Genomic DNA, 24,418 nt, shown 5'->3' on the forward strand with positions numbered 1-24,418 from the left:
TTTCTTATGAAATTTATAAAGTAAAGCCAATACCATAACCCAACCTGGATTAGTGTGGCAGCTTGATGCTTCTGTCTCAAAGACTCGATAAAGTGATGATTCTCTGGTTTTATGCAGTCGGTTTTCCTCCTGGCATGGTACTGCCGCCAAAAAGACTGGATCACTGATGCTGCCATATGTAGCCTTACAGAGATATAAATACTTTTATGAATGACATAGCCTCAACAGTACACTGGATTATTATAGCTGTCAATTATAACCATAAAGCACAGTACTATGCGTTGAGACAAATGGAAGGCACTGCTATTAGACCGTTGAGAAAGTACAATGCAGATGTGACATGTACATTCAGAAACACTGGAGGATATTCACATCACATAGCTTTGGAAATCCAAATATCCAAGTGGACTAATTCCCACTAGGCTCTGTTCCCTGTATATTCACTGGAGAGGAAGAATCTCCTAAAATGAAGGGGTTTAACAATGACAGAATAAACTATTGAAGGGGTCCACTTATGTCCACTGTCCAAAAGGAAAAAAAAAACAAACAAAACTAAAGAGAGCTAAATGCTGAAAACTGCATGAGACAAATATCTCCAATAGAGTAAACAGGAAAAACAGAAAGTTCAATCTCATTCTTTGCCTACTTATACCATTCACTTTAACACTACTGACCACTGCTTATATGTGTACATTTCTTAAATTGCTCAGCAATGATTACATGCTATTTATATTTGTTCTATTTATTACATACAAATATCTTACTATATTTATATTTGAATGATTGAGCTTTATAAATATATGTTCAATTAATTTGCACTGATAGAGGAAAAGCTTAATGGCAGCTCTGCATTATGACTTGGAATCCTTTTGTCCACAAAATTCTCATTTCATTTGGACAGTAGGTTTAAGAAATGAAATGTAAATTTCCTCCAGTCTTTACATGTTACTTTCCCTGTGTAGTGCATCTACAGTATGCACACAGAGGTGTACTTTTCAGAAAACAAAAGCACACTTCAGGGGTTAAGCCAGAATTTTAAAATATGTTTATTAATTTTGCCAACCCCAAACATGATTTATTTATAAGCTTTGCATCTATAAAAAGCAGTAGCTGAGTTAAAAAACAACCACCCAGCGGTTTGCATCCTGCATTGAAGGCTGCATGAAGACCTCATAGCAGCCTTCCAAGATGTGAAAGGGGCCTACAAGGATGCCAGACAGGGGCTCTTCATCAGGGACTGTAGCAGTAGGATAAGGGGTAACAGGTTCAAATTTAAACAGGGTAAGTTCAGGTTAGATATAAGGAAGAAGTTCTTTACTGTGAGGGCACAGTGGGGCAATGGAACAGGTTGCCCAAAGAAGTGGAAAATGCTCCATGCCTGGCAGTGTTCAAGGCCAGGTTGGACAGAGCCTTGAGCAACATGGTGAGGCATCCTGGCCTATGGCAGGGGATTTAGAACTAGATGATCTTAAGGTCCTTTCCAACCCTAACCATTCTATGACTCTATGATTGAAGAGAACTGTTCAACAACTGACTAACAGAATGCATTTAAAATATTAACTAAAAACTCTAAATGAGCTATTTCAAAAAGATTTTTCAGAAGCATACATATTCCACAATAGACTACTGTACTCTTACTATTTTACTATTGTACTTGTACTTTCAACTTCCTGAGAGGCAATGATGAATTCAATTGTCTTCCTGAATAATAAATGTTATGATGAATCATTATTGTCTTAAGTACCTACTAAGCACTACTTCTAAGTCTAAGCATCATGAAGAAGCATACCTTTCATGCTTGTTCTTCATAGCATTCTCAAAACATGTATTTTTGAAACAGAGTTCTTATGGAACCATAACTGAATTTTTGTACATTTAGAGCAAAAATTTCAGATTCTATTTTCCCTGGCCATAAATCCAGAACCATACTAACCAGCAGCAAACAGATTCTAAAGATATAATAAACCAGTCTGTTTCATACAGGAGAATATCTGGGGGCACAGAACAAGTTGAACTGGCCTCTCACCCCTGCCTTTAAGAAGCAGGTTGAAGCATGTTGGAGGAGTACCAAGGGCAGGGCAGGCTGTTAGCTCTTCAGTCATCACAACAGCAGGAGATTGGCCTAAGGTCAAGGGAGTAGGATGGTAGATCTAAGCAACTTTTCCCTCTTGCCTTCTAAACTATACTGACAGTAAACTCTACACAAATGAATCTTGAATGTCGAATGAACAGTATAGAAAAAAAGCCTTACACTTTGTAAACTGACCCAACATTTCTACAAACCATCCAGCATTTTCATCTCTAATATTGAATATGTCATTGAATTGGTGTCATAAATGTATCATTAAAAAAAAAAGAAAAAAGTAGGAGATCAAGTGGAAGTTTCCAAATTCTCGTTAGACAGTATTTAAAAATTATCTTAAGTACATATATATCTATATTCTAATATATCAACTGACAGAATACCACAAAGGATTGTTGTTAATATGGAATTCTAATGTACTACAAGTTCTGTGCCTCTGTTTTAAAGAAGAAATCCTCACTCCTATTGCCTATCCAGTTAATCTATTTGAAAGCAGTCTGACATCTCTCTTACCTTTCTGTATCATTCTCAAAATGCTGAAGATCTTTTCCCACATTACTTACTACTATCACTGACTGTTGCAACATGAGTTTGGCTGACATGTTATTGTTGCCTTTGCTCTCCCCACTGTAATTAATACAAGATTCAGTGCTCGTCTGCTTCACTTTCTGATGTTCTTTATTTTCCTTTCGGTGCACAGGTACGGAGGAGTTAATGAATGTGGCCTGAGTATGGCCAGTAGCAATCCATCTTTTGGAAGGATCCAACAAGACCTGTTTATTTTCTGTCGCACCCATGATAAAGAGGTTATTTTCCTGTAGGCAGCCAGTAGATGTTTGCTTTAGATGATTTTGCAGTGCTTCTGGTCCATCTCTGTCAGTAATGTTTAGTTGACCATACTCATGTGCATATCGATGTTTAATGCTAAGTTTTATCAACTGATTAAAATACCAGCATTGTCCCTGTGCTGAATTGATAGAAGAGGCAATTCTGAAAAAAAAAAAAAAAGACAAAAACATCTTTACATGTTTCAAAATGTAAGAATGATTTTTTAAAAATATATTCCCTCTATTGTTTTCTAAACTACTTGTATTTTAAAGTATCCTTATATGTTTCCATATCCTTACAGTGAACAATAATTACTGTGATTGAAAACCATTTTCAGTATTTATAAATCCCATTTTCTTTCTTTTTTTTTTTTTGGCAGTTTTTACAATACACTCATATATTAGATTGCTTGCTTTAATCTGACTTCTTTTTTTTGGCAGTTTTTACAGTACACTCATATATTAGATTGCTTATTTTACTCTGACTTTTTTTTTTTTTAAAGGTTTCAGTCTGTTTGAAACAGACACCAGGGCATGCATTTCACTGTTAATTTTACATGTGGCTAGAGGCATATGAAGCTGAAAATTTTAGAGGATTTGAGATAATTTTGTTACACATGCTGTGATAGCTTTAATAATCCAATTTTATCTGGAAACTATGACAGCTAATATAAAAATAACAGTAATTCTACATTTTAGATTAGAACTACATCAACAAACCCCAAACTTAGATTCAAACCAACAAACCGCAATGCTAAAGAGAATTTAAAAAAAAAAAAAAAAAAAGCTTCTTGGTATAGACATTTTTATCAGTGTAAGGAAAGAACTAGACTGAAGCAGCATTGATCTACAAAGTCTATCTCATTAATTTTTTGTGCTACACCATCTAAATTACAAAAATGAATAAAAGTAAATATGAAGAAACTGTTACAGATTCATAAGACTGTATTAGGACAGTGTTTGTCCCTTGTATTAGGTAGAAGGTACCTTCAGAATAATGAAAATTTTTCCTTTGATAATAAAGATACATGCAGAGATCTTAATCTGGTACTATTTTCAGAGGACCACAAAGTCAATTCTAAGTCAGCAATCCAAGAGAAAAAATAGAAATAAGATCAATTCTCAGGAATCTCGAAAATCAGGTCCTAAGATTAGAGTCTGAATAACAATTTGCTTTCCTGTTCATCATTCTTGAAAGGGGAAGCTTTTATAAGGTTTTATTGTAAAAAGACTCTTAACCTATACAACTATTTCCTCTAGTGAAGTTCAACTAATATTTTTTTCATATTTTTAAGAACATATAGAATCAGACCTTACAAGACTAAAAAACATTCCACACCTTCCTCTCCTAGTGCAACTTCAGTGCTACTGGACAAAATATGAATGACTAAATAGGAAGTCAAATCCACACAGCCTAATTACACAACTCACTATGCATTAGCTGTACATTTGATTACCTGTTACACAATATTAATCCTATTCCTGTTAATTCCACAAATATGATAATTCTTAAAAAATATTTAAACAAATGCATACATTCACTTAAGGATCTAATAAATTCTAGGTGTCTGCAACTGCACAGTAAGAATAGTAATTTCTTCAACATGAAATATGTAAAGCATTAGTTTAATGTTTTAAATTAGCTAAGGTATTTCAAAATATAAATTTGGTACATCATTACAAAATTTCTACAAAAAATGCTATGGTGAGAATGCAAAAAAAAAAAAAATGAAAAAGAAAAAATAATATAATTAATTTCCACCTTTTCTTTATTTGGTTTGTTTTCATTTGTTTATTTGAGGATTAAAATATTGCCGGAAAAAAACCAGAATGTATTATATATTGAGCTAAATAAAAAACAGTGAACAGAAAAGGATACTTGCACATCCTCTCCTTTGACAGATGCAGGGCCATCCCAAGCAGCTGTTTCACCCTTCCAGTGGCTATGAATGTGGGAAGCAGAAATGGAAGGGAAGGCTGAAGGCAATTGAAAATTCAGGCAGGGAGGAGTAACCGTATGGTCACCGGGGATCCTGTGTTATTTTTTTCACAAAGGTTGCTTTTGAGCAGCTTTTCCAAGCAGCAGTTGCAAAATAGTCTTGTCACTGCGGGCATGCACCCTGTTTCCCAGCTGACACATTCCCTGGCAATCCACAACTGTACTGATTTCTCAGGATTTTTAGGCTGCTCCCCATATACCAGTGGCTTTCTTTTAAGGCAGTCAGATCAGCCTCAGTATCAAGAAACTACAAGGGAAGCTGCAGTGACATCTCAGAGAACTATAAGCAATGAAGAGGCTTGGTAACTGTACTTGGGATTCCCCTGCAAAAGTGAAGCTCCAAAACACAGACAACAAATATTAAGATAGGACGCAAGTGCTAGGTAGCAGTCAGCTTGGTGGTTCCCTTAGGTGAACAGGGATTTCAAAGAGTTCTGGAGGAAAAAAACCCCTGTTCAATAGGCTTGGGGTACAGTTATCCTATCAATGCACTGCAGCTTTCTCAGTGTCTCAGAAGGACTGCATTCTTGATACTAGAGACGTTTCTGAAGACTGTTTACTCAAACCACAGATAGGAAGTTGCTATAATGGAAAATATGCACAACTGATTTACTTCTTTAATGAAAAAAAACCAAAAAAACCCTCACATGTAAGGAAAGAGAGAAGACAAAGTAAAAAATACTGCAGTATTGAGACTTTTGATACCACACCATTTCCTTTTCAGTTAATGCTAATTGGTGGTTTGCCTTTCAGATCTCTTTTGGCATAGTAGGTCAAGGGGTCTGGTCACAATAACTCTTCTGGAATTGCTTGTTGGTTAAGCTATAACCAAGGTTTTAAGCATAAACTGGCATCTTGACAAAACAAGAAATGATATTATCCTGATAGAAGTGTCAGTATCCATACAGTATTGCTATAGTAAAATTTTTAGGTCTTGCAGCTTTGACCAGCACATTCACTCATACTCAGTGGTTCAAATTCCAGCACAGCCACAAAAGACGCACTGCTTTTGCAGTGGGGGAAAGGGTTAACAAGTCAGAAGACAAAGGGATGTGTCTTTCATAGCAATGTACAAATGTGCTAGAATAGTGGCCCCAATAATACCTAAAGACCAAGACATTACTTTTGCAAACAAATGCTAAGAGCACAAAGCTACCTGCAGCTTTCTTACCAAGAAGATACCTCTCAACTTGTGCTAGGATTTTGCAAGGACTTTGAGTAAAGATAAAAGCATTTGAGTCAGATCTTAATCTGTCTGGAAATCCAACACAGGCATTTATTAATGACTGCTACAACCAGTCCACCAAGAGTGTTCATCACTGTCGGCTTGATTAATATAGACCAAATTCTGCTCAGCTTCACATGCAGTATTTGGGGAGGGAAAAATAAAGGTGGGGAGGAGCAAACCCCCACTGACACCATCTAGAAAGTGTAAGTAGCCAGGCACAGGCTGACTTAACAGATATGGAAATGGACAAGAAATTCCTCCTTTAAATTAGGAGTTTAAATTAGCCAAAATTTTGCCACTTACAAAGTTTTAAGGTAACTGTGGAAGCTTGCTTACTGAGCTGACACATTTTGTACAGAATTTCCTACTTGCTGTCAGCTGATTACAAGAGCATCCTTTTGTCCAACTAAGACAATGAAATTTATATGGAAAAGTAGCAGAATAAACCTCTCAGAGGCAAAATGGATAGAGGACAAACAAGCCTGGTCTAGTCAGCAATGGCAGTATTTTCCTGGCCACTGTAGCTGAATCATAAATAATATTCTGCTCCTTCGTGTGTTAGCTTGTGTACCCATTAAAATTTTGCTTCATGTCATGTTTTTCCTTTTGCAGCTCTTCTGTGATTTCCATAATTCTAATAAATAGTACACTCCAATTTTAACTGAGCTTTTGTTCGTAATAGTGTGGTAAAATCTAACTTGTCTTTGGCAAAACTTCTATAAGCATCATCACTGATGTTCACTTGTGGGTTACAAAAGTCCCTTGCAAACACATGAAAGAGGGCACTGTTTACAGACTCTATCCCTGCAATACCGTTTATGAAATTCCTGTCATTTTCACTGTATTATACATACAGTATTTATAAACTTTAAGTTCCACTAGCCAGACATCTGCATATTTGATGACTGAAAGCAAATTACTGCAGCTAAGGTATTGCATAATTTTTTTATACAATGACTTACTACTAGACATCTAAAGATTATGTGACAGAAAGCATTTATTAGAATAGAGAAGTTTAATTTTACAATATGTTTCATTCTCAAGCATGGTAAGAACAGTGAAGTTTCAGGCAGAAACAGCACAGACAATTTAATTGGCCAGCAGTGGTTTATGAAACATGGATTAGGGAAGCAAGCAGTGATTACTTTTGGCAGCTTACATATTTGAGGTCACACCTACAGGGGCTCATAACTTAGCAAGATGTGAAACAGAGAAGTTTGCTCTATTGTTGGCCTGTTCTTTAGCAACGTCACATTAATTCAGTCGAAGTATTGCAGTATGTACATATAATAGCTATGCTGTAAAGGTTTATATACAAACAAGTTGTTTAGAGTTCCCTTTATGAACTGCAGTTTTCAACGGTTTTCAAATCATCCATAAATCATACTTTTAATCAAAATAAAACATAGTGGGCTTTAACACATAAGAAATTAACTTTAAGACTAGATTTTATACAAGATGCTTCAACCATGCCACAGTTACCAATTTCTAAGCTTGTGAATGAATTCTCAAAATCTTAAAAACCCCACAACTCTCCCTCACTCCACCTCCTCCCCCAAAGCATACATTCAGGAAAGAAGAGACATTTACATAATTCTTTCTTCTGACTATTGTTCTTTTCAAACATCTGAAAGCTCTTTCAAGAAAAACTTACACTGAATCAGAAAAAATCTCAGTTGAAGGAATCTCAGGAGGTCTCAAATCTAACCTCCTGCTTCTCTGAGATCAGACCAGATTGCTCAGAGCTTTATCCAAGGGGCAATGCACCAAACTGGTTCCAGTTTATCAATGTCTTTTATGTACTGGTGACCCAAAATATGGAACACAGTATTCCAGCTGCAAGCTAATAAGGGCTGAAGAAAAAGAAATAACCTTCCTCAACCTACTGGCTATGCTTCTGTGAATACAACCCAGGATGTTCTTAACTTTCCTTGGTGCCAGGGCACATTGCTGATTCACATTCAGTTTCTTATCTACCCAGATCCAAACATCCTTTTCAGCAGAGACATTTCTCAGTCAGTCCCAGCCTGTACTGTTCCAAAGTGTCACTCCTTTCAAGGTAAAGAAAGAACTTTGCATTTGTCCATGTTGAATTTACAAGGATCCTGCTGGCCTACCTCTCCAGCTTGCCTAGGTTCTTCTGAACAACAGCCCTGCCCTCAGGCATGTAAACTGTTTCTTCCAAACTGCTGTCATCTGCAAGCACATTTAAGCATGCACTCTACCTCCTGCTCTAAGTCTTTGATAAAGATGTCAGACGGACATGTCAGTTTCCATAAAGCAGCATGAGCCATTCCATTAACTATTAATAGTTAATGGATGGTCTGAGCCTGACTATCCAACAAATTTCTTACCTTTGTAATGTCCATTCATGCATACCATCATTAAATAAACCATTAAACTTTGTGAATACCATCATTCCCTCACATTCTGATGATCTTGCAGACATACATGGAAAAGTTAGGTCCTTAGATTTTACTACAGCTCTCTCACAAGACACATCCTAATTACAGACTAGCATTTTTCCCTCAAATAATACTGAAGAAACAGGTCCTAAATCTCAGACATAAGAAAGTTTTCTCTACCACATAGGAGGATGACTACAAACACGAGAAGTTTGAGCTACTTAGATATTGTAAAGAGGTGAAAAGATAGGTATAAATGATAAATTACCACTTGCAATGTCTAAGCTGAAGTCACTGGACAACTGATCATGGTAATAATGGTAAAGGTAGTAAATGTGACAAAAATCAAAGATTTAGAAACAGAGACATCCGGTTCGCTACTTTAAGAGAAAAGAGGTCAAACCTTTTTCAGTCATTTAGAACATGAATAATAAAGACACGGGAAACAAATGCAGGAAAAAGTGGACCATATATCCCACCAATAACCAAACTACGTTAATCATATTAACTATGTTAATCATATTAACAAACAAACTTAAATATTTTAATGCCTGTCTGAAATACTCTTTGCACTGGAGTTCATGATTCTAATCTCTTTCTTAACATTTCCAGGCAAAAAGATAAGTAAAATTGGTAAGATGCCAAGAACTACACTAACAATACATGAAAACATATTTTTGATGTAATTTATATTCACATACATACCTCAGTTCAGCAGCCTTTTTTTTCAGTAGAACATTTTCTTCAATTTGAAGTTGACAAAGTTCCATAAAAATACTTGATTCTGATTTTTTGATCCTTTCAGTTGTAGGTAAAGTATTATAGTTTAAGATTTCACCATCAAGAAACTGTAAACTAGGAAGGACCTTACAAAAGGAAGGCCTTAGAAAAGAAAAAGTTACAATCATTTGTACAAAAAAGCATCTATTGCTAAACCTCCCATTTTATTGATACAAACATAACAAAACAGAACAAATTGATAGTTGAAGTACATATATATATTTGTCATTACTCCATATACTAATTTATTAACTAAAAACGTTATTCTTAATAAACCACAGAACTTAACAAGACTTCTTAATACTTTGTTGATATAAAGAGCACTGCTGAAATACTGACTCCAGAGAGGTCAGTGGCAACATTCTCAATTAAGTAGAGCTAGCATTTTGCCTACTTCAACGGTAAGAGGAAAATTTGACACACTTGTGCATAGGCACCTGTAACATTTGATTAGTAGCTAACACAGCAAGCAAAGCCATAGGATTAAGATAAAGCACTGATTTTGTTGACCATTGAAAGGCTTAGATATAAAAACTTCACAGAATACTAAATATTGTCAGTCTTATTCCCTTTACCATTTGCACATAAAGAAATATTATAAAAATTGCATATAATGACATAAATACAATATAAATTGTATATAAAGGATATAAATATGATATAATTGCATATAAAGCATTTGCATAAAGCAATATGATATTCAGTATGACTGACAGGAAAAAGATTTCCAGTTCTGAAACACTGAGTTTGGGTCAGTGAATGGGATGTCAGGGTTGACAGTAAAGATGACATTTCCTTGCTATGAAAAGGACAGTTGGGGCCAGTGATGTAAGAAAAAAATATGTATGAGATACTTGTCTATCAATTAAAAAAAAAAGTATAATCTATGCCCAGTCTTTTAGGTTATTGTGAAATATTAGCTAGTCTATTTCTTACACCAGACCAAATTTGTCAACAGTTTCAAGATTTCAAAACCTTTAAAGCAATCCATCAACACTTGATATTTTCATTAAGTTAGTACTTAGTAACACTTGAAAGAGTACTTATTGTAGGCTTTAAGTCCCCTTACTATCAAAAAAGATAATGCAATTTCCAAAATTTTAGAACTACCTGATTATTTGCTGTGAAGGTCAAGGACTATTACTCAGCTTAGACAATATACACTAAGTTTAAAATCAGTTTCTGTGACTGAGTTTGAATATTCAAAAATGTTGCTCAATAGAATATTAGTTTTTTGAAAATATCAAACTTTCCTTCTCTATTGTCAATTAATATAAGACTAATACTATCTGAAATACATTTGGAATAAAACAATGGGTTTAGATAGACTGTCCCTGAACACATAGAGAGAAACTGCCAAAGCTGATGTTAAATAGTGATACATACAAAAGTGCCATATCAAAGTTGATTGATGCTGGAAGTATGGTGGCTTAGAGCTGTGGGATCTCAACACTAGTTTTTCCAGCTGGGTTTCTCCTGGTGAAGGGCTGAGTCGATATTTCATTTAGTGAAAACTTCCTGGTGAATATTCTGTCGCTTAAGAGGCTCTATTAATCATTACAGCATTGAAACACATTCCCCTAGGAGTGATCAGACTGATCCCAGGGTTTAATTTCTAAAAAGCAGTTTCTTACTACTTCACTTTTGTTGGTGTTATCGCTGGCTGGACATGAAAGTACAAAACCAATTGGGAATTAATTACAATTAATTCCTTTGTTGGTATCAAGGGGTTATGTAAAGTTCACTAGAACATATAGCCTGAAGTCACGATCAATGCTGTATTCAGCAAATCCATGTTTTATAGTATCCCATACTTTAAATCCTTTCGACAAATGAATCTCTTGTCTAATCATAAAAGCTCTATTGGTCGAGCAATCCTAAGTGTCAGTTCTTACAGTTAAATTGGAATTCTGAAAACTTTTCCCCTCAAGGTTACTAGTGAAATAACAGCTAGTTCTTTAAAATAGTGGGAATTAAAACAATGCACATAGGAATTTAAAATATTGTCACAGTCACAGAATTTTATTCACAAAATTACCTGCAGGCACCATGGGAGTGCAAAGAAGTCTGTTCATTAAAAAAGAAACCAACAACCAAGAATGTGCTTGTACAGCTATCTTTTAAATGATTCATTTCCAACTAAACGTTTCAAAGAGGATTTTTTTTTTCCACCAGAATACTAATCAGAAAATTGTGCAAAAATCTTATAATGTAAGATATGCATCTAAGAGTGGTTTTATTTTTGTTTGCTTTTTTTTTCCTTTTACAAGACATGTGCCAAAACACACATACCCCCAAATTTGCTGTTGTTAAAATATGCAACCTAATATAGCAAATTTGATTACAATTTATCTAAACGCATTCTTGTGTAACATTGCAGTGTAAAACGTCACCTTTAACTGACTTGCAATCATACAAAGAATAACTTTGGTCATTCTTCAAAACTGCTAAGCTTAAAAAAAAAAAATCACATTTTTCTAGTAAAAAAAAAAATTAATTACATCAAAAATGGATCTAACTGTTGTGTCTCATTACATGTCCTCCAATTTTATTATGTCAACACTTTCCTAGGTAAATACTAGATTTCCTTAATTGAAAGAATTGACAATGATTTGAATTTTTAATGATGAAATGCTTCTTTGCACATTAAAGGGAATTATAGTACGAGTTCATAAAAAGACACTACCATTTCAATACACATATTCGGGAAAATCACCTAAAAATATCTAAAATTGTATTTCTGGCTTGTTCTGCTCTTTAAGGCTTGTAGATTAGAAAGGGCTAATTCTAAGGAAAATGAAAGAACATTTCATATTAAAATAACAGCACTACTGTGCTTTTGCTGACCAATTTTCTCAGACAGCTTCAAGTCTTGATGACACTGGGCCATGTATGGGGTTTCAGACCGCAGAATTTTCAAGAAACAAGGAAACCTCTACTAAAATAAAACAAATCAAAACGAAAAACAACCCAACAACAAACCTCCCCCAAAAATCAAAAAGAACTATCCATGTACAATTTTATTAATATGGCTTACAAATACAATGCTATCACAACTGCTCATTTCAGGGATTTTGGTGACTGCATCTCATTTCATATGCCAAGTTTCCTTTCTACCCTATCCAGTTTTTATACATTCACATGCAGAATCATAGAATTAACTGGGTTGGAAAAAGTCTTTACGATCACCGTCCAACTGTGTATGTGTATATATTTGTATATATAGCTGGTGTCTAGGATCAGCCTTTTTTTTCCTCCAGATTATTCTTTAAGTATTACACATTACTGGAAGCCAACGAACAGCATTATTTTTACACCTGTGTCTCATAATCATATGAACTATTAATTTTTAGTGTAAAGATAAATCTCAGAAAAAGAAAAAAAAAATCTAAGCTTCAACTACTAAGGAAAATGCAACAATTCATTCCAACCTTTTGTTCTTCTAAATTTTTTTTTCTTAAAAGATGTTAAGCCAAGGTTTCTTCCATACATTTATTATTGACACCATCCTTTCTCTAGCTATGTGTACTTTGAACCTGACAAAGCAACAAGACGGTTAAGCAGTGAATGGATGAAGTGATGGAAGGGAATAAATGAAAAAAAAAAAAAACCCAGAAAAAGAAATACTCTATGAAGCTTTGTGATAATAAGAAGCTGATGGTTATAAGAAGGGCAAGTAAGCAGTATAAGACCACTGATAATCAAGATAAAATAAAGTTCTTAAATAGTGCAGATAGAAGAAGAAAAAGGTTGAGTGGATAGTCATGTCTTTGTGCAGAAATTTTAATGAAATGTAAAACAGGGTAATGAAGTCAGACAAAACACCGGCCAGAAAGTTGAAGTTACCAAAGGTGGTAAACTTGTCAGTAAAGGGGAACAATTCTTGCCTAGAAGGAAGATATTGTGATCAATGGACAAAGAAGCAGTTACAAATACACATTCAGAATAACAGTTAAACAGAATAGAGAGACCACTGTCGAGTTTCAGCACAAACTGCTTATTAATAAGGTTCCAAGTGTTAGGTCAAACATCAAGATTTTTGTTTAAGCAAAACCACAAACTGAAATTCTTAGAAAATAAAGATCACAGAATTGAATTTTCTTTGTTGTTTTCATATAATTCTCTTCCAAATTATCATAGTGTTCATATTTCCTCATTTCTAGTTTTTACGTAAGTTTTTGGCTGATTTTGGTTGATGAGCAATATGTATATACACCTAGGTTTTGGCTGATTTTGATTTTTTTTGATTTAGCAAATCAGTTTCTTACCTCCAATTTCTTTCTTGAAGAAGAGGATTTCCACTGAGTGACAACTCCTTTAGCTTTTGACAGCCACTTAACCATGAAATGACACTTTCAAGGTCTGTATTGTAGCAGGAAAGAAAATGAAATTAAAATTTGAATGCAGAACCATTTAAATCTTACATGAAAGTCAACTGTACCAAAATCATGAAGTACTACAAGCAATTCCGCTTCCTATATAGTATAGTTATAATTATTATCTGTAACATACATGTATGGAAAATTCATATGTTTTCTGTATAAATGTCTCAGATAGGAACAATAAAATTCAAGTAAGAATTTATTTAAGAAAGTTTTGTTTGGATGGGGGTTTATGGGTATTTTTTATACAACTCACCTGACAAGCAGTTATTTTTGATATCCAGCTTTTCCAAAGATAAAAATGAATTCAAAGGCACAAGCTCAGTTAATCTAAGAACAAAACAGAAAGGTTTTGGGTTTTCAATTAAATAAAACATCAGTTCATAAACAGAAGGTGACCAGGATGTTTTATAGTCATGACAATTTGCTTATTTACATAGAAAAAATACTCATTTAGCTATCCAAGGTGCTAGAACTAATTACTGAAATTTTAACTTGAAAGCATTTCTTAGTCTTGTCATTAGCTCTGTTTTTAATACTTGCTCATTATTGGTTTTGTTTAGTTGGTAAAAATTTTATTCTGTTTCATGCATTTACAGCTGATCTGAAGTCTTGTAAAATTTAGACAACTCAATTGGCTTCTTTAGGTTCCGTAACTACAATGAAACTAACAGAAGACCTTGAGTCTGGAGAGGAAATAAAATCTGCTTTTCTCTTTCCTCTTCCTACATGTCCCATTGCTCAAACTTCTTGTCAGCTTGTTTCTCTTCTCCACTCATCATTACTGACTAGATCCTAAACCTAACTTCATCGTTGTCATAGTTGTATTACAAGTCATGACTGCACTGTTCTGTAATGTATTTTTCGTACTTTCTCTGTCTTACTACTACTGTCAGACAGTGTCAAATAGATGCCTATTATACAGACAGTTATGAAATTGCTTTTCTTGTGCAACAAAGCAGCAAAGCACGAGTAAAGCCATGACAAAATTTTCACTTGTCTTCAAAAATTTTATTGAAAGGTAAACGTAAGGAAACTGAGCTTATATTCATCTGTACAAAGGATTTTGGACTGCAAGGTGTCTATTATCACTACTATTAAAACAAGGTTTTTTTACTTACAAACTTGCACTGGTGCAACTAATAAGGAATGTTGAATGGGTTGGTCAACTGCCAGGCTATTTGCAAATATTACTTTTCAGATTTAAACATTTATTTTGATTTATGTTAAATATGAAAAACCAGTCGTCAACTAAAACTAGAATGTTTATATATAAGCAAGTACTATATTAACTATCTTTTAAAAAAAAAAAATACACACTTAGGTTACATCTTTCATCCTTGTAAGGACAAGGCCTGAGCACAATAAGAGAAAGGTAACGTCGATAGCAATGTGTCTATTTTGTGACACACACATTTTCATGAAAAACAGTATTTTCTGAGGGTTATAGTGATTCTGAGAGCTATAAATCAGAATTGTTATGGTCCGAAACATAAACATGCAAAAAGAAAAACCCATTTTCTCCACAAACATACAAGTGGTCAGAGTCAAAAATACTTATTTGTTGCTGAAATGTGCGGCTATGTTGTATTTCAGCACAGGCACTACAACTTAAAGACAGAGCTGGATTTAACTCTGGTACACAAATTTGGGACCAAATGTTGGTTGTAGATTCTTTAATCTTGTTGAACATTTGACTTTACGCAAAAAAAAAAAAAAATTAAAATATTCCACATTCCGTTGATGAGTATTTCTATAAAACAACATAACATTTTAGTAGTAAATGCAGAGAAACAGATTTAAAGCAATTGAGTATGTTTCAGTATACTTCCATTTGTTTCTCGAACCATACTGTAAAGTTGTTCTGCTTCTAGTCCTATTTAGTTCTACTACCTCCCTGCCAGTTTTCCATGGAATCAAATAAATATGAAGAAGTATTAACTCTAAAAAAGCATGCAGCTTTATGTAGAACTGTATGCAGTCCTGCAAATACCAGTCTTTTAGATTCTCATGACCAGTCAATAGTACATAAATATGTTTAATATTTGTAACAAATACCATCATAGATATTAATGGCTAACAGTATGGCTGCAAAGACTGAAAATCCATGATTCAGATTATAGAGTCACATATTCAGAAATACCCAGGAAAATAAATGTCATACTTTGCACAAAGGATGAAAGATAATGCTGCATTTTTTCATTTACAGTGACTGAGTTCTCTAGATCTTTATCAGTATATGCTGTGGTGAATTAGAAAATGTCTACTGGACTATCCTTGCCTGCCATTGGCACTATGAGAGTTAAAATGTTTCCCCGTCATTCTATAGCTTTCCTTTTGCTGATGTTCTTTGTTAATTTTTTTTCCTAAGAAAATTCAAACCAGAAAGACAAAGGACATTACTGAAAACTTAATACTACTTGACCTTGTCACATTAGCCCTGGGCATAAGAGAGAGATAAATTACAAAGAAGACACGAAAGAAAAAGATATTCACAAAAAAGAAACTATAGTTTCCTCTTTCTGCTCCCATTTAAGTCTGTAGCAGGACAAGACACAGATAGCCAGAGAAATTCTAGGTTAAAAAACAAGATTTAAGAGACTAGTTGCATGTATGCATCAAACAAAATAAAGATTGCTTTTCTGAATGCGACCAGCAGTTACTGCTCAGGATGGTCCAAATCCTGCTGTACATCATTTTTCCCAGCAAAATTATCATCTAGATAATGAGAAGTTATCAGGAAGAAAGGCTAAATAATTAAAAATAAATTTATACTAATCTGAAGTTTAGTAAACCCCACATTTCTGCCTCATTCTTTAAAAATAGAAATCTTTTAATTTACAATATTTACCATATTTATAAGTAGTAATCAAATATAATGTAGGAAATATGTCAGCCACCTGTTTCTTGAATATTCTAGTAGGCACTTACCTCAACTGTACTGCCATATACTTAGAGCTAAATTTATTACTGGCAAAGAATTACTGAAAGTGATCAAAAATAATCTACACTGGTAAGGAAGGGATGGGGAAACCCCCCCCACTATCTGCAAATATAACTTTTTCATGACTAGCTTATTTCAACATCCACTGATATTTAAATTTATTACAGCAACTCTGTAAAAGAGGTCAAATTCTAAAAATATGATGGCTTGCAATGACAGGGAGTTCAACTCTTATGTCTGAGAAATTAGGTTAAAAACATAGATACCATATATATTGAAGTACGGAGAATAATACATACTAAGAATTAAGCCAAGTTTTTAGCATTAAGCCAAGTTTTTAGCATTTCTATTATAAAAATTTTAGGAATAGTATGCATCTAGTTGCAAAAACATGACAGCAACATTTTCATAAAGAATTTGATTCTGGCCAAGTCAGCTTCCCCCAAAAAAGGAATTTTTGCAAGATGACGGTATTTTTTTTAAATATGAAAACTTTTGCTAGCACAGGTAGGTTATCTTCATGAAAAACAAGCAATAGCAAAAAAAGGCTTTTCCATATTATTGCCATATTAAAACAGAAATTTTAAGACAGATAGCTTTCTCTATTTTGATGTTGTCCAAAAAGCCCCCAGAAGCAATAGCTACCTGAACAGCAGACTGATTTAGTGCCTCACTGTAAAACTTCTAAATGAAAAAGACATTTACAAGTAAGCTACATAATCAAGTGGAATTAAATGTAAATATAAATACCATGTGAACTTGAAATACATGTTAAATATGTATTTATTTTAGTCACAGGGGAAAGCTTTTTCTTTCCTACTCCTAAATCTTTATCGACAAAAGAAGAAAAAGGAAAATGTTCCCTGTTTAAACTGACTTAATAATTGTGATTTCAGCTGTGATAAAATAGACCATCGATATCCATAGTCCCAATTCTCCAACAACCAAGTCAAGAGGATATTCATCATTGGTTTTGGTCAACTGCATATTGAGAAGTATATGCTTTGTATTTGAAAGCCACAGTAAAATAATAAAAGCAGCAGTGGTGAAATAGCTGCCATTTTTTATATTTGAAGGAGTTCATCACTACCTGTTCTATTATAGCTCCTTTCTGCTAGATTCCAGGTTTAAAGCATTTATTATTTTGAGTTTTATCTTTGGCAATTTCTGGTTTATGATGCAGGCAAAGCACCTCAGGAATAAAAAAATCCTGAAAATTAGTGTAAGAATTTTCTTTTCACAGTACTTCACTTTGTGAAAGAATACAGATTCACAGCATTACCATTATATGGTCTTCCTGAATCAGTAGAAAGGAAATGGCGCTCAGTGCACACTTGAAAAAAATTCACAAAATTGCACTAGCTGTAGGATAAAAGTAAAGAAACAGCTTTTCTTTCAACAGCTTACTCCATTACATTCACTGTTCCTATAGAACGAGTTACTTATGCTTTAGCACACATATGGAGCTGCTTATAAGTGCACATAAAGTGAGTGTAACAGAGCATGCTACTGAAACGCCAGGAATTTTAAGGCTTTTAATACATATTTAAGGCTATCTTGTACCGTTTGTCACAAAGTTTTGAGATAAACTACAGACACATCAAGGAAAGAAAGAGAATTGCTTGGGGAGGAAGTATGTGTTTATTTTCAGCACATTCAGTTTGCTGCTGCAAAAATATGTGTTTTCTCCCAGTCCAGCTCAGTGGATCAAACACTGCATTTCAGCTTGACCATTGGAAAAACATAACAAGCACTACAAGGAACATTAAAAATTGTAAGATTATGGGATAGGTGAGTGACATAAGGTACATATATGCAGGCAGTCCACCACAACCTAGATCCAGAGGCTGCATTCAACCTATGGCTGAGACCGTGCTCCTGTTTTTTCTCTGCCTAGCAGGCACATGAGGTCTTCAAGCAGTTTTGCACTTTTTATTACACACATCATAGCTACATCTTAATGTTAACAAAAAACTTATGGTATGAAGAGGAAGAAACTACACAAAGATAGAGCTACATTACTGCATTTTAAAAAAAAAAGCTGATTAGGATAAGGAAAAAAAATAAATAAACTGAAGAACAGGAATTAAATCAATTTGTTTGATTCAGAATCTAACACTTAACAAGTAATGCCCCTGTTAATCACAAGCAGAAAGCATTTTTTTTCCAAACTATAGAAGAATTAATAAAAGAACAAAACAAAAAAAATAACAAACCTAAAAGACCAACTTGAAGAGTAGATTCTGCAAATATAACTAGGTGCTATATTTACATCTAAGAACTTATATGCACACCACTTCATTAGAGATGATATGAAAACAATCTAAAAAGTTATTAAAAAATATAGGTTGTATGCGCTCAAATAGTATTCATTTTCCATGAAGGAAGTGCCTTATAATAACAAGACTCAGTCTTGCAGATCTTTTATCCCACAGGCTCCCAGATACAGTTGACTGCTGAACTAAATGTCACATAGGATGAGATGAGATTAATTTGTTCAACTGTAGACACCAACATAGGAGCTGGTCATTTTGACTGTTAATAGTCAGTGAAGATGAAGAGGGACTTGTAGGATATGATTAGCCTCAAAGCAAATGACTAAAAATGGCAGATGAATCCCACTCTAAAAGTATCTCCTCTTCACTAACAGGAGAGTAATGTGATTACTTCAAAGTGTATATTGCGTATATTATGTGTAGCAAAGTATATTCTGTTTGTTTAGGTGAGATCAATCTTGTTCAGAGCGAAATGGTCACAGTATAGAAAAATGTTTTTAAATTAATAAAATTAATTTTATTAATAACATGGAAATTATAATGTGTTCCTTATTTTTTTAGCAGAATTTAAATTGAGAAAAAGGGGGTAGGGAAATTAAATTTTTGACTTCTGAATATCTGGTCATTCTAACTTTAGAGATGTACAGATTAGCTTAGAAAATGAACAGAAAGCTAATTACAGAGTACTTAAGTGCATGATCTAGTCTTATGATGATTGTCTTGATCCTTCTTTTTTATTTTACACCTTTCAAACTGAACCATAACAGTGAAAAATTAAAGCAAATATGCTCATTTTGGAGGGCATTAACATATGCATGCAGAATAAAAACCATTCTTTTCTGTCATTTTTAACTCTAGCAGTTACACTTAACATAGCCTGCAAAGTCTGTTTTGAATAAGCTAGCTGTGAAATACAAAGTTTGACAGCCATACTCTAGACACAATTGCTAAAGAAAGGAAAAAAAAAAAAAGAAAATAAAAAAAGAAACACCATGGTTTTAATACTGCCACAATGCTCAAAAATTATTTTCATATCACATCTTATAGAAAAAATACTTTTAATAGTTAATGCTTTTTTAAATTTTCTTAGCTAAAGGTAGCCAGTGTCATTACTTGTCAACCACATATTTTCAACAAGTATCTAGAAAACACAGTGATATTTTAATCACACTGAGAATTTTACTTTTCAGAGAAGTGTTACGTTAGTAAATGTCCCTCTGCCACTTCTGTAAGTGAAAGAATGATACTTGCTTACCTATTTTGAGACAGCAAAAGAATCTGCAATAGAGGCAACCAGTACAAAGAAAGTATTCTCATAGCAGAAAAGCTATTGTCATCCAAATATAGTTCTCTAAGGAGAACATGATTTTCCAGTCTTGGAAACTAAACAGAAAAGAGATGGTTATTTAAAATTAATATAAATTAGAGAAACAACAGTGGAATGCTTACCAGATGCTTTTCATAAATCATTACTAAATACAAGCAAACCCCAGATTTTTGATATATGTATCATTTCCTTATTATGTATGTACCAGTTGTCACACAAGATTTCTGCATATCAGGTTGTAAGTATTTTTTATGCCTTCTACCTAGTCTGAAAAGTCAATATTAAAAAAAAAAAAAGCCAATGAAAAAACAAGAGCCACAGTCTCATTATTTTGTTCATGCACTTATTTGCTGCTTATTGACAGTGATTTTCCTCTCTCAGATTCATAAGAGAATCACTGTTAGTAAATACAACTAAGTGTAGTTAACAAACTACTTTCTATTTTTAAATGGAAATGCTGCAGCACAAATTTCAACTTTTGGAGGATCAGCATACATCAAATCAGCCTGAACTATGATAATAATATTCAGTTACATTTTAAACAAAGAGTCAGCATCAAATAATACAAACTGAAGACTGGATGCTATAAACAGAGGGCAGAAATATAATTTCTGAAGGGCAAACTTTTCAAGGACTTGAGAGCAAGAAGTTATTAATTGCGAGCCATTTGTACCTTTGAAAAATCTCACTCTAATAGTGAAAAAAAAACCCAAACCACTCAAGAGCACAAAGCATCCCACAGCAAGCAATGTGCACATGATCAGCATTCCGAAAAACATGACTGTCAACATAAGTGTATGCAAACAGCCACTGAATCCAAAGCTTTTACCTCCTGGAGGTTATTGCCTTGCAACTTCAGAATTTGAAGTAGGCCACAATTCTCAATGCCTTCAACTTGTGTGAGATGATTGAAAGAGCAGTCTAGGTGAATGAGAGTAGGTGCCTCATAAAGACCCTTTGTGCTGATTAACTGATTATGGTCCACAATTAATTGCTGAAGATTTTTCAGTGACTCCAGACCACCTGAAAGTTAGAAGATTTTATCTAAATCAAACCATAATGAAATAAAAACCTGTTGGTTTTCAAGTACTAAGAAACCTCTGAACTTTCAATGTATTTATATTACCTATAGTAACAATTAATATTAGTCCTATATAAGGTTTTAAAATAATTTCTGTATTTTTACCTGATCAAATATACAACATGTGTATTTCAAAAATTTCTGAACCTGTTAACCAAGCAATAAAACCAGCTCATAACCCCTTTAGCACTTCTGTTGAAACAGAACATTCTTTTAGTGATAAACTACACTTAATATGCATTAAACACTTCATAACTGGTACTTATAAACTATGGGCTCTCTGAAATGCTAACAGCCCTCTTAAAATCACCCCTCAAATGAGAACAGTTTTTATGCTTAAAATTTAATTTTCATGATTTCATTTTTAAAAGTGGAGTTTTTTTCAAGCTATTAGCAAGTTGAGAACAAATTGTGTTAAAACTTAAGACAGCACCATCTTTATTAAAGTGCATCTTGCTTAAGGAATTATGTCATAAAACATTTTTAATGAAGAAACTCATAAAAAATGTTTGGTGCCTTTAAATATAAGCCTATACTTCTATAGCCATTACACTCTCACCAAGGAAGAATGCGTACAATCTCTACCCTAAAAAGATATAAAGGAAAAGGTTCCTGTCACTGTCTGTTTCTTCCACAGAATTCTTCCTGAATCATGTTCTTAAAATGGCAAAATCACACTGTCTTTCCATGGTGTTACATATGCAAGATGTTCTGCAATGATACTGATGCATCCGGCTTGCTACAAGTCCAGGCAGTTTTTCTGTGTATCTGTAGTAAAACTCCTTTGAAGGGACAACTTTTACAAAACATATCTAAAATAAGGAATTCTGAATTTACTTTGCTTTCTTTAAAGGATTATTTATACACTTTTTACATACTTATTATATTAAATCATACTTCATCACATTTTCATCTCACTCAAGACTTCCCAAGTCCCTAAAAGTAAGTCGGATGAGCTTTACAGAGGTGAATGTCTTTGTGATTGTCCTCTGAGAACAAACTTGATTATGAGACCAGAGACCAGTTCACACCACAGATTACCGAGAATACAGAAGAGGAACCAAAAGAGAAAATGAATGATAAGGAGAAAACAAAGGTAAAGAATGAAATGCGAAGACTAACAGTATGTTTAGAAATACCCAAATACAGGCCTTTGAATCACAGTAATTTAAAAATGGGAAGCACCTAATAGAAATAACATAGTCACCTGATATTGAAGAGATGCAATCCTAAATCTAAACCAAATGTCTTATACTGTAACTTCAAAACTATGCTTTATGAAATAAATATACAAATCTTTAATTATTCTGAAAGAATTTCAAACATGCCCATGACATACTATCCTCACTGGAAGATCCTGGTCCATTATTTTTACTCTACGTTAAAAATAAAAAGGAACCAGCACCATCTAGCGGTTTCAATAACAATTTGCTACAAGAGCAGTCATTAAAACTCCACCGTTAAGTTATGAACATAGCAGTAAAAACTTTAAAAGCACTGAGTTGGTCTTGGGCGGGACAGAGAGAAAAGACTGCACACACAGTAAGAAAAGGCAATGAGTTAATACTCGATCTGAAAATCTCCTATTTTGCATGCTGCAGAAAGCACTTTTTTACATCTCTTCCTCATCTGTCTCATTTAATTAGACCAAATGTCATCCAGAACAGACATGCCAAGGCTACATACAATAGGATCACAATCTATTCTGGAACTATCAAATGCAGTCCAGCAGAAACATACACAAGAGAGAATAATGTAATACAAACAGATGGCATTTTAATGTTTCTTCTGCAAACATGCAAAATTAAAAATAAGCATGAAAGTCTTCTGCATATTTCCAGAAGATATTTCTGTTTTACATATGATGCAACCAATACATCAGTATTTGGAAAAATGCATTCTGTTGAAAAACATATGGTTTCAGCAAAATTTGTGGAAAACCTTTACAGAAGTAGCTCTTAGCAATTTGAAAGTGCAGCCAGAGTCTGTTAGCTAGAGACTCTATCTTAGCTATCAATGCAGTTCTTAAATAACATCTACATGTGACAAAGATGAATGATAAGAGAGGAGTGAAAGCTGACAGTGAACATGCAAAAAAAAACCCCAAACAACAACAACAAAAAAACACCAAATAAATCTGAAAGGTGTCTGGTTAAAAAACCCTTTCTTAAGGGGCTTTCTTAAAAAGAGCAGGTCCAAAGCATTTACAGCTATCCATGGTTATGCACTGCTATTCTGAGCATTGCCAGAATTTTAACCAACACACTTTGACCACACAGACACCCTACAAAAGTGTATTCTATGACTCAAGTCAAAATACTACTTTTTGTGTAAGAAGGTAATGCATTCATCTTCCAAGTACAAACATACACACTGAACTTCACAGTTCTGTTACTGACACAATTACTTAATTTGTGATCGTGCATTCTTAAATGGAAAAGCATAATTGAGACATTTCTCATACTTTTACTGTTATTTTTAAGGCTTTTCTGGCAGCTAATTTTTCCTCTACTGATGCTGTATTTTAATGAGAGAAAAAAAAAAATCTTAGTATGCTTGAAGTTTTCTACAGTAAGTTATTGAAACAGAAGCACTGCAAACATAAATAAGCCTTACATCTTAGGAAAAAGACCACAGCTTTCGTTAAAAAGCAGTACTGCAGCTTCCAAAATGCTAAGGGACATCTTCCAAGATCGGATAGGAAGGATACATTAACTTCTTAAAACCCATAAATCCATTTCTGTGTATTCTATGTGACTACTTACAATCAATATGTTATTGTATGAAACAAATCCTGTACTATATTTTATAATGAGGATGTTTTAACCAGACATCCTCAAAGCAATTCTGGAGAGGAAAAAGATGGATTCCAAGCAGATTTTTGTGAACAGTTATTTACCCACCCATACTATTAGAGACTCAGTAAACATAGCAGCACACTGAACAAAACAGAAAAGTATGAGAGGATTTCACACCACTTCGCCTGTACATTCCACATACATTCCCCATAGATGCCATATTTCTATATGTCATCTACTAATACTATGTCATTCCTACAGTAATCTTTCAAACATATCTATCAAATG

At 33.9% G+C, this 24,418-nt stretch overlaps 1 protein-coding gene across 1 annotated transcript in view; it reads right to left on the bottom strand.

The window, feature by feature from the left end:
* Positions 1-24,418, bottom strand: part of LRRIQ1 (leucine rich repeats and IQ motif containing 1) — a 106,059-nt gene that overhangs the window by 70,038 nt on the left and 11,603 nt on the right. Inside the window, exons 8-14 of the mRNA XM_061454524.1 lie at positions 21,081-21,274; positions 20,180-20,307; positions 13,961-14,034; positions 13,591-13,684; positions 9,248-9,424; positions 2,597-3,073; positions 45-183 (exon numbers count right to left, since the gene is read on the bottom strand). Coding sequence (XP_061310508.1) covers positions 45-183; positions 2,597-3,073; positions 9,248-9,424; positions 13,591-13,684; positions 13,961-14,034; positions 20,180-20,307; positions 21,081-21,274 — 1,283 coding nt within the window. The remainder of the gene's footprint in view (positions 1-44; positions 184-2,596; positions 3,074-9,247; positions 9,425-13,590; positions 13,685-13,960; positions 14,035-20,179; positions 20,308-21,080; positions 21,275-24,418) is intronic.

This window comes from Pezoporus flaviventris, unplaced genomic scaffold (assembly GCF_033815535.1).
Source record: "Pezoporus flaviventris isolate CSIRO_AGI_PZ_B2104156 unplaced genomic scaffold, CSIRO_AGI_Pfla_v1 ptg000016l, whole genome shotgun sequence".
NCBI lineage: Eukaryota > Metazoa > Chordata > Aves > Psittaciformes > Psittacidae > Pezoporus > Pezoporus flaviventris.